This window comes from Falco cherrug, chromosome Z (genome assembly GCF_023634085.1).
Source record: "Falco cherrug isolate bFalChe1 chromosome Z, bFalChe1.pri, whole genome shotgun sequence".
NCBI classification, from domain to species: Eukaryota; Metazoa; Chordata; class Aves; order Falconiformes; family Falconidae; genus Falco; species Falco cherrug.
Genome location: NC_073720.1, coordinates 11,945,498 through 11,959,742, shown reverse-complemented (window position 1 = coordinate 11,959,742; position 14,245 = coordinate 11,945,498). Strand labels below are relative to the sequence as shown.

The following is a 14,245-nucleotide window of genomic DNA, read 5'->3' as shown; positions in this document are numbered from 1 at the left end:
GGGCGGGGCGGGGCGGGGCGGGGCGGGGCGGGGCGGGGCGGGCGGGCGGGGCTGCACCGCCTAGGTCTCGGCGGTGGCGCGGGCAGCGGGAGCGGTGCGGGATGGTGTCGGTGGGGGAGCTTCGTCCGCCGGGCGGGAACCTGGCGGAGCTGCCGGAGCTGGACGAGGTGGCGCTGCTGGCCGGGCTGCAGCAGCGGTTTCTGCGGCAGCAGATCTACGTGAGTGCCGGGGGCTGCGGCGGGGGGCGGTGGCGGGCGCTCGGCTGACGGGCTCTCCCCTCTCCGCTAGACTGACATCGGGGACATCCTCGTCGCCATGAACCCCTTCCAGCCCCTGTCGCTGTACGGGAGAGAGGTGAGCCCCGTGGCCCCCGCCGGCCGGCTCCGGCGCCCTCCCCGCCCGTTCACCAACTCTGTGCCGCCGCTTGCCCGCAGGTGTCCGAGCGGTACCAGAACTACGGGACCGGCACGCTGCCGCCCCACATCTTCGCCGTGGCCAGCCGCGCCTACCACGCCATGCTGGGCCGCGGGGGCGGCAGCCCGCGGGGCCAGTCTATCGTCATCAGGTGAGGGGGCCGGGCCGGGGGCTCGCCGGAGCCGGGTGGGGCGGGGGCCGGGCGGCGGCCGGGGGCTCCCTCGGGGCTCTGCCCGGCCAGGCGCCTGGCGCAGCTCGCCCGCGGGGCTGCCGGCGAGTCGGGACGCGGCGGCGCTTGCCCCAGCTGCCCGCCTGCCAGGCGGGGGGTGCCGGGCTCGTTGCGGGGGGCAGGTGGCACCAGGATGTTTAACCAGCCCTGGGGAAGCCACAAGGTGCTCTGCTTCGGCGAAACAGCTCCCACCGTAACTGCTGTAATGAGGGCTATAACGTAACGAAGGGAACCTGTTTGCCCGAAGTGGAGCTGCCCGTGGTTAACCAAAGAGCATGGCAAAGAAAAAGCTTTTTCGCGCTATAAGACCTTTGGGAGTCTGGTTAGGAAAAATCTTAGTCGTGGACAGTCCTGTCCACTAGAAGGGGTGGGTGGGGGTGGAAATAGGTTCTTGTAACCAAAAAGCAACCTGATGTCACAGGCGTTTCACTCCCTGAAGTCACTATTGTTCTGCTGAAACTGTGCAGGGCAGCAGGTAGCATCAATGAGCAGAGGCGGCCTCAAACAGCAGCAGCTGGCAGAGAAAGCATCAAACAGCATCAAGGAGAAAGCCTCAGAATGCTAACTGCCTGCTCTGGGTATTGCAGAGAACAGTGTAAATGTCATCTTGGTTACAATGTTAATTGGCAGCTTGTTTGATCTAATATTCTCATCTTTATATTGGCCTTCTGATCATTTTATTCATATTTTCAGTCTGTATGGTGTGGACATGCTTTGCTGAATCTCGGTGGGACTGGGAACTGACCTTGAGGATCCCTTGAGTAAGGACTCATTTCTCCAGCCTGCAGGCCATCAGTGCCTGTGCTTTACATGAAGTGCACACACAGAGTGGTGGTCATGAATTCAGCGGATGATGTTCTGCTGGTAGGGCTCTTAGGGATGCAAAACAGTCAGAGTGTTTGTCTTGGGAAGTGGAAGACAAGAAAGAGTAACCTGTGGATGTTTGCTAAGAAGTGAGTGGTCTGATGGTTTTCTGCCAGCAGTTCGTGGTCTCAGGGACCAGAGTCTGAGCTACTCCTGTGCATCATGTAACCCTGTTAACTAGCCTGTGCGTTGCTGTCATAGGAGGGTCATGGTTTTGCTCTCTGCTAGTGGTGAAACACTCGTTACTAAGATTACCTGGCATGAGCAAAGGTAACCTCATTGGGGCAGAGGGGCAGGAGGAAGTCACTCCTGTTACACCACAGTTTCTGAGAACAGCATGGAGACTTGTCAGGCTCTACTATTCTTTGTGGTCACTTCGTTCTCTCTAGCTGTCTGGGAGGTCTGAGTGGCACATCTCAGAGGTTGATGCTGAACGCAGCAGCTGCCCCCAGGTGACAAATGCTCATTGCAATCAAGTGGTCCTGCGCTGGCTCCTCGTGCCTTCCCAGTCATGGAATGTTAGTCACAGCCTGGGTGTGCTGTGGTACAGCACTTAGGTCTCCTGGAGATTACTCTGCTTTTCTTCACAGCCTGGGGCAGTTACACACCTGCAGCTAGACAGTGTTTGCAGGACCTTGTGAAGCTGCTATGCTTGTCAGAGGGAACAAGGACAGGCTTGAACCGTGGGAATGCTGACTGGCAGTGCTTTTGGGGGGGAAGGAAGTCACTGAAAACAAGAATACGTCTTGTATACTGTGCAGGAGTGCTGTTGGATGGCATGTTCTCAACTGTCAGAATGGTCTTATTTTGTTTGTGCATATTTGGATGGTGATGGCCTGATCTGTGCTTGAGATCAGGTATCTTGTAGTATTTGCTGTGATACATACTTGATCCCAAGTGCAGAGCCACTGGGAGCTACAAAGCAATAAAGCCACACTGCTCAAAGGTCAGGTATGGAAATTGAGACCTGCCCTCAAGTATACCTTCAGCATTTCCTGCATTCGTTTTTTTTCTATACATGCACTGAAGTTCTCTGCCAGTATGATGTTGTCGGTCAAAGACACGTCTCACTGATGGTACGTTCTCCCTCCCAGGACATGGGAAACTGTGCTTTCCAAGTGCTGCTTGTTTGACTTGGAGGTGGAGGTGCTGGGTACGTGTGATGACAGAGCGATACACACCGCTGCAGGTGTGCAGGCAGCCCTGTGGCAGTGTGCCCACATTCTCAACCAGCTGATGAATGTGAATGTGTGAAGCACCTGAGGTTTGAGATTGTCACATCATCTCAAGATCAGTACTCAGTTGTGGATATGAGATGATGGGGCAAATCTCTCTGGAAGAAGAGGAAGCCGTCAACTCCAGCATGTGTGGGGGAGTCAATGTATCAGATCCCATTTGGAGGAGATTGTTTTCCAGAAGTTGGATAAATTTTTTCTGAAGAAGCAGAGCAAATGGTCTGTCTGGTGCACCTTGCCCAGAAATGACAGCACGGAGTACTCCCTTTGCAGATGGCGAAAAATTCCCCTGGGGAAGGGTCAGGACCTTGTGGGACCCACTGTGTAAAGCTGCTCACATATGTGGTTTAGCTGAAAAAGCTGTGAAATTCTTGGACAGGAGAACACTCTTAAATTATGCGGCACTAAGATGTAAGGGGCAGAACAACGATACTTTACAGCTGCTGGAATTTCCTTTGCTTTTTCTTGGCAGTGGAGAGAGCGGCGCGGGGAAAACAGAGAGCACAAAGCTATTGTTGCAGCACATAATGAACCTTAGCAAAGGCAACTTGCAGCTGGAGCAGCAGATCCTTCAGGTAGGTCATTACAGGATGGTGCTTGAAGATGCAGAAGTAACATTGCCGCAAAACAACTTGCATTAGACTCCAGAGGCCTGCTGATGAATCACCACTGAAAGTCAGGGAGCAAAACCTAAGACACATAAGAAAACAGTGCATAAGGGTGGTGAAATAGCTCACCACAAATTAGAAGGGCTTGTAGGGCAGTAATTCTGCTTGCTGGTAATGTTGCGATATCTTAAATGATAGAAAATTATTGCAGTTGTTTATCATGTTCTTTAAGGGATTAGGGACATTTTTCCAAATAATTTCCTGATTGAGGTAGAACAAGGGCTTTTATTTGAAAAATGAACTCTTGATTTAATGGTACACAGGGATAGAGAATCCACACAGCCCTTAGTCAGCTTTCTTTGGCTACTTACACTTACTGTCAGGCACATACCTGCTACCTGGCCAACTTCATCTTTGCTGTTTTCATATACTTTTGGTAGCTGATTCTGAAACGTATTTATCTCTTTGGTCTGAAGTATTTCCACTTGAATTGCTCCCCAGGTAGTTGTGAGGGTTTTGGGGCAAATCATACTTTAACCTTCCATGTGATAGATTAAGCAGAGTGAGTTCTTGGAATCTTGGAACTTCATTTTAAAGTCTCTGTTTTCAGAGATCTTTTTCTGTGGTGTTGGTTAACATTGGCTGGACAACATATGCCCACTGAAGCTGCTCCATCACTCCCCCTCCTCAGCTGGACAGGAGGAGAAAAATGTAACAAAAGGCTCCTGGGTCCAGATATAGATAGGGAGATCACTCAGCAATTACTGTCACAGGACAAACAGACTCAACCTGGGGAAAATTAATTTAATTTATTGCCAGTTAACATCAGAATAGAATAATGAAGAATAAGAGCAAATCTTAAAACACCTCCCCCCCGCCCCCCCTTCTTCCCAGGCTCAGGTTCACTCCCAATTTCTATACCTCTTCTCAACACCACCACCCCACCCCATCCCGAGCAAGCGGTGCAGGGGCATGAGGAGGCTGGGTCAGTCCCTCACCCGTTGTCCCTGCCGCTCCTTCCCCCTCGGGGACGGGGCTGCTCACTCTGCCCCCGCTCCAGCCCGGGCTCCAGCCTACGGCAGCAGTTCCACGACCTTCTCCGCCGTGGGTCCTTCCCACGGGCTGCGGCTCTTCACGCCCGGCCCGGCCCGGCCGCCGCGGGGGCACCGGCCCTGCCCCAGCCCGGCCCGGCCCGGGCTCCTCTCCCCGCGGGGCCACGGGCCCTGCCCGGAGCTGCTCCAGCGCCGCTGCCCGCGGGTCACAGCCCCCTGCGGGCACCCCCTGCCCCGGGGGGGGCCCTGCCCGGGCTGCGGGGGGGGAGCTGCTCCCCCGGGGGCTCCGCGGGCTGGGGGCACGGCCCGCCCCGCCGGGGGCCGCCCCGCGGGCTGGGGGAGCCGCTGCTGCGGCGCCTGGAGCCCCCCGGCCTCCCCCTGCCCCGGCCCGGGGGCCGCGGGGCTGCTGGGCTCGCTCGCACTTAAATACACGATCTGAAATACACGGTCCCTGCGGCTGCCACCGGCACCGACGGGCTCGGCCTTGCCCAGCACCGGGCCCAGCTCGGAGCCGGCTGGCACGGGCTGCACCGGGCACGGGGGCAGCTTCTGGAAGCTTCTCACAGAGGCCGCCCCTGTGCCCCCCGCCACCAAAACCTTGCCCTGCAAACACACTGCACTGTGCTGTGCTTTGGGCTCAAATGGCACATTATTTCAGTGTGGTATCATCTATGGTGGATCTGAGGTGAACACCTGTGCTCCTTTGTGGGAGTGTGGCACTGACATACCTGCTGGCTCCACTTAGAGCTGGCTTGGGCCACACTGCCAAACTGCTTTTGAGCTGAGTAGGTTCAGGAAGCAGGACAGCTGTGTTTGCCCAGCATAGTGCCTGGACCCAGTCTGCAATTCCTCCACTGAAAACAAAACTTCACCTCAATCCAGCTGAGCTGTCTGGAAAAATCCTTGGAAAGCCTAGAGGTGACAGTGAAGAAATAATAGGCATCTTATTTGGTTCCTGTAGATACAGTTGAGGACTGAGTTAGCCCTTTTGGGATTACAGTGTCATGCTTTAAAGCTGTGTTCAGCAGGCTGCCCAGTACGTATCCTAAGGCACCTTTCTTGCCGTCAGTAGGTATTCTTGGCTGAAAAAAACCCAACACCTGTCATTTCACCTTGTTTGCATCCAGTTTACCAAAGTGGTCTGATTGTTCTGTTAGGTTTTTCTATAATTCGCTGTCCTGAGTCTTATGCTATCAACAAACTTCAGTAGCTAAGTTATCGTGCTTACATTTGCGGAGTGCCATGTTTACCTTGTTTATTGTTGTAGTATAGCAGTCAAATTATCTAGTGATGCCATGTCAGATGCTTTGTGGAAATCTGTTATACCAATCTATCTTTTAACAGATGAGTTGGTGAACTTACTGAGGTCAAATCAGTTTAATTGTGCTTATTTTCAGTAGTCTCATGCTGCTTAGTCTTTGTTATATTTGCTTCTTTCAGTTCCTTTATCCAGGGTATGATAAAATGGGTGCTCTTGGGTACTCGTGGAGTGGTTCCTGTTCCAAGTGAATGCTGAATTGGAAATGCTAGAAATAAAGTTTTGCAAGTAAGTTAGATTGAATCACTTAGTTTGAAGAAAGTTTGTTCTGCTTCCTCACTTCTAGGTAAATCTGTTGCTTGAAGCTTTTGGCAATGCCCAGACTGTGATGAATGACAACAGTAGCCGCTTTGGAAAATACATAGAGCTGCATTTCCAGAAGAACACAGGTAAATTCCAGGGCAGTCTGGGGGATGGTTAGATGCCGGAGGGAGAGGGCTGAGCAGCCAGAACTTGTGGAGGGTGAAATTTTGACACCTGACTGCCTGTACGAATGGTGTGCAATTCAGTAAAATCTTACAGCAGCCACAGCTATAGGATAAGGGCTGGGTTTGGCCATTGTGGGAGTGCAGGAGGGATATGGAGGTGACAGTGCAGGGGAAGTATCTGTAATACTTTATGGTGCCAGAAGCCTAAGTTGCTGCTAAAGGAGGTGAGCAGGCATCTCTAAGATGACGGGAAACATGGAGAAGCCCATTTGCAGAGCACTGGGCAGTCTAGAGGGTATTGCACATAAGAAAGTTATTTTAGGCAACCCTATGCTTCTATCACCAAGTAAGAGATGTGGGACAACTCAGCTTCATGTCCCCAAGTGCAAAGTTTACCCTGTCACCTTCTTGTGTGCAGTGCGAGGTGCAAAGCTGAGTGAGTACCTATTAGAGAAGTCACGGGTGGTGCATCAGGATACTGGGGAGAGGAATTTCCATATCTTCTACTACATGTTTGCTGGACTCTCTTCAGAGGAAAAGGAGATGTATGGGCTGTTGGATCCTTCACTTTACAGGTATTTCAAAGGCAGACCCTAGTTTAGTCTCCATGATGGGGGGTGGAAGGGAAAGCAGCATAGTGGAGCCTATGTCTCTTCCCTGTGGTTCTGTCTGTGGAGCCTGGTACAGGTAAATGAATGGAAGCTGGAGTGGGATCTGAATGGTGCTACATAATGGGCCATCATGGAAGCTGGGAGGTCTGGAGTCTCTGCTATATTACCTTCGAAAAGTTTCTTTCCCTTTCATGTCTCCACCACTGCTGATCTGCTTTGTTCCTTTGGGGTAGGACTGACCTGCTGTGCTGATTGTATAACAGTTTTGTATGGGATATACATTTTCTCAGGTACATAGGTGGACAGTTTTGTACATGGGATGTAGCTCAGCGCTGGAAACACAAATACCAAGAGGTGTGCAATGCCCTTGACAGGGTGGGCTTCCAAGAACAGGTTAGTTCTGGGGTTGTTTAATTTCCATCTGTGCTGCTTGCAGGCATAGGGTTTCTTTCTGGCTGCTGTTTTGAGGCTCAGTCCTGTTTCTCTCCTCTCTGGATTGTCCATGGTGCTTCCATACCTGAATCTGTCAGTCTTCATGTAGTGCCTTTTCCCTCACCTCACCAACTTCTAGGCCCTCCCATGTTGTCTGTTACATGCTGATAGGTTTTCAGTCACCTTTCTGTTGTGTTTTAGGAGCAAGTGGACATGCAGGCAATCTTGGCTGGTGTGTTGTCTCTGGGCAATGTGACCTTTCAACCTGAGGAGAGCAATGGGTCTGTAAAAGTGAGTGAAGCCTCACGAGGATGGCTGAAGGCTGCAGCGGTAAGTCACAAGAAGAGCTGACAGAAACCTTATGAATATGGTGCTGGTTCCCACTGCCAGTGTGACTGCAGGAGCTGCTCCTGCCAGAGATGGCAGAGGACATTTCTGCCTCGGAGTGTGAAGGCTCCTGAAGAACAAGGAGTTTTCTCAAGAAATGCACAGTATGACCCCACAACTGCATTTGTGTTCACTGCTATTCATGCCCAAAGAGACACTTTACTATTTCTTTTTTCACTTTTCTATTTCTTGTATGTCTAGAACCAGCCTCTTGCATATGGCAATATCATATGTGCCTTGTTGACTTCATACAATACAAGCTGTTTAAAATTAAATGGTTACACATTTCTAAGTGTGGTGATGCCTTGGAGAAATTCAGGTATGCAGTATCTGAACACTAGTTCTGTGTTTTCAACAGATCTTGTCCAAGGATACTGCTTCAACTGCCATCAACTTTTATTGGTTATCCAGAGTTAAAGTTTCTGCTATTTCACATGAAATTATCACGGATTAAGATGTATATATTCCCCAGGACAATCTCATTTTTATTATATGGGATGGATACATTATCCTGCTTTGTTAACAACACAGAACAGAATGTATTTCTGCCCTTTCTATGTCTGTTTTGATCTCTTTGAAATCTTATCACTCTTCAGTTTTAGTTTTACTCCCATCTCTTTGCCTGTTTCTTTCCTACACCATAGCTGAAACAATGACCTACATCTGTTCAGTAGCCAGCTTCTTTTTGTCTGTCTTCTTAAGTCTGCTCCTTGTTTTTTGCCCATGGGAGGGGAATTCCTGTTAAAGCAATCACTGAGGGGTTCGGTTCTGTCTTCGTTCCCTTTGTTTCCTGTCTCTTGGGTTTGTGTGACTCTGAAGTCTGCTGAAGCTCAGACATCTCAGCACTTAACATAGTGACCTCTGAATGGTGCTGTTCAATAAGTCATTAAAGCACTTAGCAGGGACTGGCGTGTCTCCCAAAGAAAGTGAAAGGTGGCAGCAGAAGGAAAGCAAAATGGAAAGTATTTCAGAGAGAGCGCAAGAGTGAGCTTGGTCGCTGCAGGGATAATGCAGATCTGAAAGCCCATATCTGACTCCAGTGCTGAGAGATGTTAACAGTAATACTTACCTTACAGTGGAGATCAAAGGCCTGAATCTGAATCATGATCCCATTACACTGGGTGTCGCACAGACACAAGGAGATACAATCCCCCCAAGAAGAATAAAGGTTCACTATTGACTCATCTATTTCCTCTCTCCCAGGTTCAGTTTGGAGTCCAAGAAGATGAACTGTTAAAATGCCTTATTTGTACGACGTCAGTGACCCGAGGTGAGCAGATTCAGCGTTTTCACACCCAGCAGCAGGCACAAGGTAAGAAACATAATGAATTGCAGATGTGCTGGCTAGAAAGACTGACCCATATTTGACAGAAGGGTATCCCCACACATGTGCAACTTGTTGGAAACAAAAATGTCTGTCTGTGCCCCTTCATTCCTCTTGCACAGTGGCGAGTATATCAATGTTTATCTGTTTAGTCTTTTACTGAATGTACTGACTATTAATGCTACTTTTGTTTGACCTCTGGGAAACAGCAGAGATTAAATGAGAAACCAAGGAATTAGCTTTGCGTTCTTTCTCAGTCCAGCCTAGATATAAACTGTAGGTATTTGTATAAAGGAGGGCAAAGCTCCTGCTTCAGAGTTCTGGCAGTGTGCAGAGCTCTAGGTAGTAGGTGGAGAATTAACTAAGAGTCAAAGAGATAGCACAGTGTCAGGGAAGGAATGAGGTGAAAGGGAAGAGTGTTAAAGTAGCAAGCACAAAGTGTTGTTTTCCTGTTCAGTAAGAAAATAACCCAAGGTAACCTGCACAAAAAGGTTCAGTTAAAATAAAAGATTTAAAAAATAAAAAAGAAATCCCAGGATTTCTAGATTATTGCTTGACTAATCCAGAAATAATTATGAAATTATGAAAGAAAAAACTGAAAATGGGGAATTAGCTAGTTCTGTTTTCCAGATATCTTCTCTTGCATCTCTCCAGACAATAAAGTATACATCTCCCATCATGCAATACATCATGTTGATTTGTTTACATTCTTCTTAGAATGTCAGCACATTTTCCATGAATTGCATCCTCCTCTTGCCCGTAGTGCTTAAACACTTGACAGCTGTGGTCTAGGAGGAACAGAACCATTCAGTTTTCCAAGTACAGGTCAGAGTCTCTCACTTGGTTTAGCAGTGCAGGGATCCATACTTATTAGACCTGCAGAGGGGAAAGCAGGTTTCTGGTTATTCTAAAAAGTGGCTGGACTTCTTTGGAAGGAAAATTCTCTATTTTAGAGTGTCTCACAAGTGCCCTAATATGCCAAATCTGACCCTGTAGCAAGATTTCAAAGATTTTTGAATGAAAGAGCTCCTTTTGAGCTTACAGAGGGCAGGGGAAATCAGATGGATATTTCATGTTTGTTTGATCATTAAAATAGCTTAATAAACCACCAAACATTGTTGAGAGAAGTGAATGTATTGAGCCAGCTTGTGTGCTTTGTTCCCTGCTCTCCTTTGACCCCTTCATTGAGCTGCTGTTGTTCCATTTGTGCAGATGCTCGGGACTCCATTGCAAAGGAGGCATATAGCCGAGTATTTGGCTGGATCATTTGCAAGGTCAATGAGCTGCTGGCTGAGAACATGGATCCTGAGGTGGAACTGAGGGAGATAGGTGAGTTCTGCCTGCCTTGCTCCTGTTCTGTCCTCAGCTGTGCATCCCCCAGCCACAATGAAGGAAAGGCACAATATGAAGTTTCACAGAGATTGTGTGCAGGGATCCCTTAGCAAATACATGATCGTGTTGGAGATACTAGTCAACTGCATGAAGTCATAGAATAGAACCATAGAACCTTTTAGGTTGGAAAAGACGTTTAAGATCATCGAGTCCAACCATTAACCTAACACTGTCAAGTCCATCATTAAACCATGTCCCTAAGTGCCACTTCTACACGACTTTTAAATACCTCCAGGGATGGGACTCCACCACCTCCCTGGGCAGCCTGTTCCAATGCTTGACAACCCTTTTGGAGAAAAAAAACAATCCTAATATCCAACCTAAACCTTCCCTCATGCAACTTGAAGCCATTTCCTCTTGTCCTGTCAGATGTTACCTGGCAGAGACCAACATCCACCTCACTACACCCTCCTTTCAGACAGTTGTAATCAGCGATGGGGGCTCCACTGAGCCTCCTTTCCTCCAGGCTAAACAAGCCCAGTTCCCTCAGCAGTGCCCCATCAGACTTGTGCTCCAGACCCTGTACCAGCTTTGTTGCCCTTCTCTGGACACGCTCCAGCAGCTCAGTGACTTTCTTACGGTGAAGGGCCGAGAACTGAACACAAGTCTGTAGGGCCTTGGCCAGCTCTGAGCAGATGGTTGGTCTGAAGCAGCTGTGAGGCTGTAGTTCTGGGCACCAGCTTTGCAGAGGAGATGGGGCTGGGAGTCGGCTTCTCCTAACTAGGTTTCCAGGAGGAGTTATGGGAGAGGTACTCCTGGTAACTTGGCTGGGGTTTCCCTGTGCCACAAGAGCTGGGTGATGGGAGATTTAGTTGTGTATTGGGGTATGTAGCTATCTGCAGGAATGATTTGCAGGCTCCATGATGCACTCATCTTCCCTCTTTTAGGTATCTTGGATATTTTTGGGTTTGAAAACTTTGCAGTGAATAGTTTTGAACAGCTTTGCATAAACTTGGCCAATGAACAGCTGCAGCACTTCTTCAACCATGTAAGTCTGCTGTGAGTGATCTCACCTTGTGTGGCAGAGAAAGTAGAGCACCTGACATATGAAGGACATCTTGGGTAAAAACAGGGCTATTACCTGGAAGGACAGAAATGGTGATTAGTGAAGCAGGGTAGAGAGCACCAACCTTCTCTGCTGTGACAGTGGAGCCACTAGGGCAGGGAAGAAAAAAGCAGAAGGAAGGGTCAAGCAGTGACCAAAGCTGGCGGAGGAGGGGACACTTACACTCTGAGAACTGTTCCAGCTTTATGCACCAGCATCAGTGAGTGACATGCTTACAGATGAGCATGCAGAACAGCAGTTTCATCTTAGACCTCTTGTGCCTAAGGTGACAGAGCCACCCTTTGTCCTCTGTTCAGCATGGGAAGAGAGGTGTTCAGGATTGTCTAGCCAAGTCTGCTGGGTGCTCCAAACTCTTTTTTTTTTTTTTTTGATTCCTCTTTCTCAGCACATTTTCCAGCTGGAGCAGGCTGCCTATAAGGAAGAAGAGCTGCCTTGGGAGAATATCACATTCAGCAATAATGAACCTATTCTGGTGAGTGAAAGGACTGACAGAAGAGAATTGCTCCATCAAGGTAAGAGAGGAATCTTTCTCTTTCTGGCATGGGTAGGAGATGCACCTGGGAAGAACCTCTTCAAAGGGTGGTATAGGTGAGAGTGGGTGCCCTGTACTGCTTTAGGTATGTGTAATGTGTCTCCTTTCCTGCAGAATCTGCTCCTGGCCAAGCCACTTGGACTGCTATCTCTTCTGGATGAACAGAGTGCATTCCCTCAGGTATGCATGAGAAAGGGGGCAGAATATAGCAATAAATATCCAGGCTGCAGAGAGAGCTCTTATGTTGGAGTGTGACTTTCAAAGGCAGGATGAACGGAGGTGTCCCAATGTGTGATTGTTGAAACAAGACAGCCAGATCAGGGACAGTGTAATGATATTATCCTTGTGAAGAGTCAGAGGGAGAGTACGGTATGAAACTGTTGCACATCCAAGGACACTTCCAACACTTTTTTTTTTTTTTTTTTTTTATGCTTCCATGTGCCCTGATGAAGTCTTTGTTATGGCCTCATGATTTGATTATGAAATCTGCTTTCCTGCAGGCAACTGATAAGACATTTGTGGATAAACTAAACAACAGCTTCAAGGGGAACGTACACTTCCAGCCAAGCCGAGGCCGTGTTTTGGGCTTCAGCATTTTTCACTATGCTGGGAAAGTATGTACTGTTTGCATGAAGAATGCTGTTGTATGTAGGAGGGGGAAAATGTGTTGTTTTTTAGTGAAGCAGGGTAGAGAGCATCAACCTTCTCTGCTGTGGCAGGGGAGCCACCAGGGCAGGGAAGAAAAAAGCAGAAGGAAGGGTCAAGCAGTGACCAAAGCTGGCAGAGGAGGGGACGCTTACACCTAAGTATAAGACAAATAAGGCTTTGATGTTAAGGAGTCCAACAGTACTAATAACAGAAGTGATGTGTTCCCAGGGAGTTGCCTTCTATTATTCCCTTGGATTTCTGTAGAAGGTATGGGAAGAGAGGATCCCTGATAAAAGTGGGGCTACCTCTGGGAAGCTTAGGGTATTAGAAGAATCTCTGTACTCATCATCATTCTATTGGAGCTGTAAAACAGTTCTTTATAAAATAAAAGCCCTGCATCCACTGTGCAGCACCAAATGACAGTGTAAAGGCTTTACCTTTACCTATTGGGTTCCAGAGCACAGCAGTCACTATTTTATTACCAGCACTGAGGAGCACAGTGAGAGCAGCCAGGTAGTTAATGTTTTCAAAGTGTACGCCCTTATTTATATTTTCAGTGGAACCTAAGCAGCTTGAAGTTTAGTACTACTGCACGTAACCTTGCTGCCACCAATTTTGAAAGCATTCGCCCAAATATGTTGAATTTATTGGAGACAATTTTTTAAGCAGGAGCAGATATGATGATTCAGGATAAAATTTAGTAATCTAATCTTGCCATTGTTGACTGAGTTGTTATTTGTGACATTCTTTATTAGAAAAATCACCTAACACAGAAAGGAGAGTGGCAGGCTGGGTGTGAGAAAGGAAGGGAGCAAAAGAAACAAAGTGGTCTGTGACAAAGGATGAAAGCCTGTTCAAAGGGAAGAGGTGGGGAAAGAAAAGAGTGAAGCATAGACCAAAAGTAAATGAAACTTCATAATCAACAATAGGAGAACAAAAAAAGGGCGATGTCTCAGTGTTAAGGTGCACTGCTGTGGTTCCAGTTGCCATCATTGGGGTTTTGTTCCTCATGATTTGCATCTGAATGGGGTGCATATGTATTTACAAAATTCATGTGAGAGCTGGTGTACAGAAATCACCTGCAAGCCAGTGTATATTCAGTTTAACTGTTGCTCCTGGCAAGCTGTGGAAGTGGCTTTCACAGCAAGCCTGTGATCACTGCTGGCCTTAGTGACTTGCTGCCGTTTCCCCTAGGTACAGTATACTGCTGGGGGGTTTCTAGAGAAGAACAGAGACACCTTGCCAGCCAACATCCATGGGCTCTTCATCAACAGTGTCACTCCCTTGGTCACTGTGCTATTCGCAGGCAAGTCCCTCTGCTATGATAGGACATCCCACATGAATCAAGGCCCACCCTGGCAAGAGTTAAGTGTGGAGATGAGGCACATATACTATGAACATGTTTCACAGCTAGCAGCCCCAGGGAGACTTTGGGAAGACTGCAGCCTGGAGGGGGGCTGCTGGCATGTACCATGCTGCTGGAGGTGTTCATTCCCCCCTGGGAAGCAAGGCAGGTTGTATCCTCTTCCAGAGAATTAGCCACTGCTCAGGTGTCTTCCTTTAGATCAGATAGCCCATATTCTCCACGGCCAGTGCATGACTGTCTCCACTGCACCATTCCATATGCTCTGTTCTCATCTAGAAATGAAGCTGTACAAAGTCATAGCTCCTAGCTGTTCACACTGAAAATAGATTGCTGTAAAGC

General features: G+C 48.5%; 1 protein-coding gene across 1 annotated transcript; it reads left to right on the top strand.

Annotated features, from left to right (window-relative positions):
• The first annotated feature begins 85 nt into the window (after positions 1-85).
• LOC129734762 (unconventional myosin-VIIa-like) lies at positions 86-14,144 on the top strand. The gene is made up of 15 exons (XM_055699773.1): positions 86-218; positions 289-354; positions 435-565; positions 3,215-3,317; positions 6,007-6,109; positions 6,567-6,723; positions 7,050-7,152; positions 7,393-7,521; positions 8,782-8,890; positions 10,115-10,231; positions 11,182-11,282; positions 11,746-11,832; positions 12,007-12,072; positions 12,393-12,506; positions 13,735-14,144. The coding sequence occupies exons 1-15, from the start codon at positions 102-104 to the stop codon at positions 14,077-14,079; spliced, it is 1,848 nt and encodes a 615-aa protein (XP_055555748.1). The 5' UTR covers positions 86-101; the 3' UTR covers positions 14,080-14,144.
• Positions 14,145-14,245: the final 101 nt, after the last annotated feature.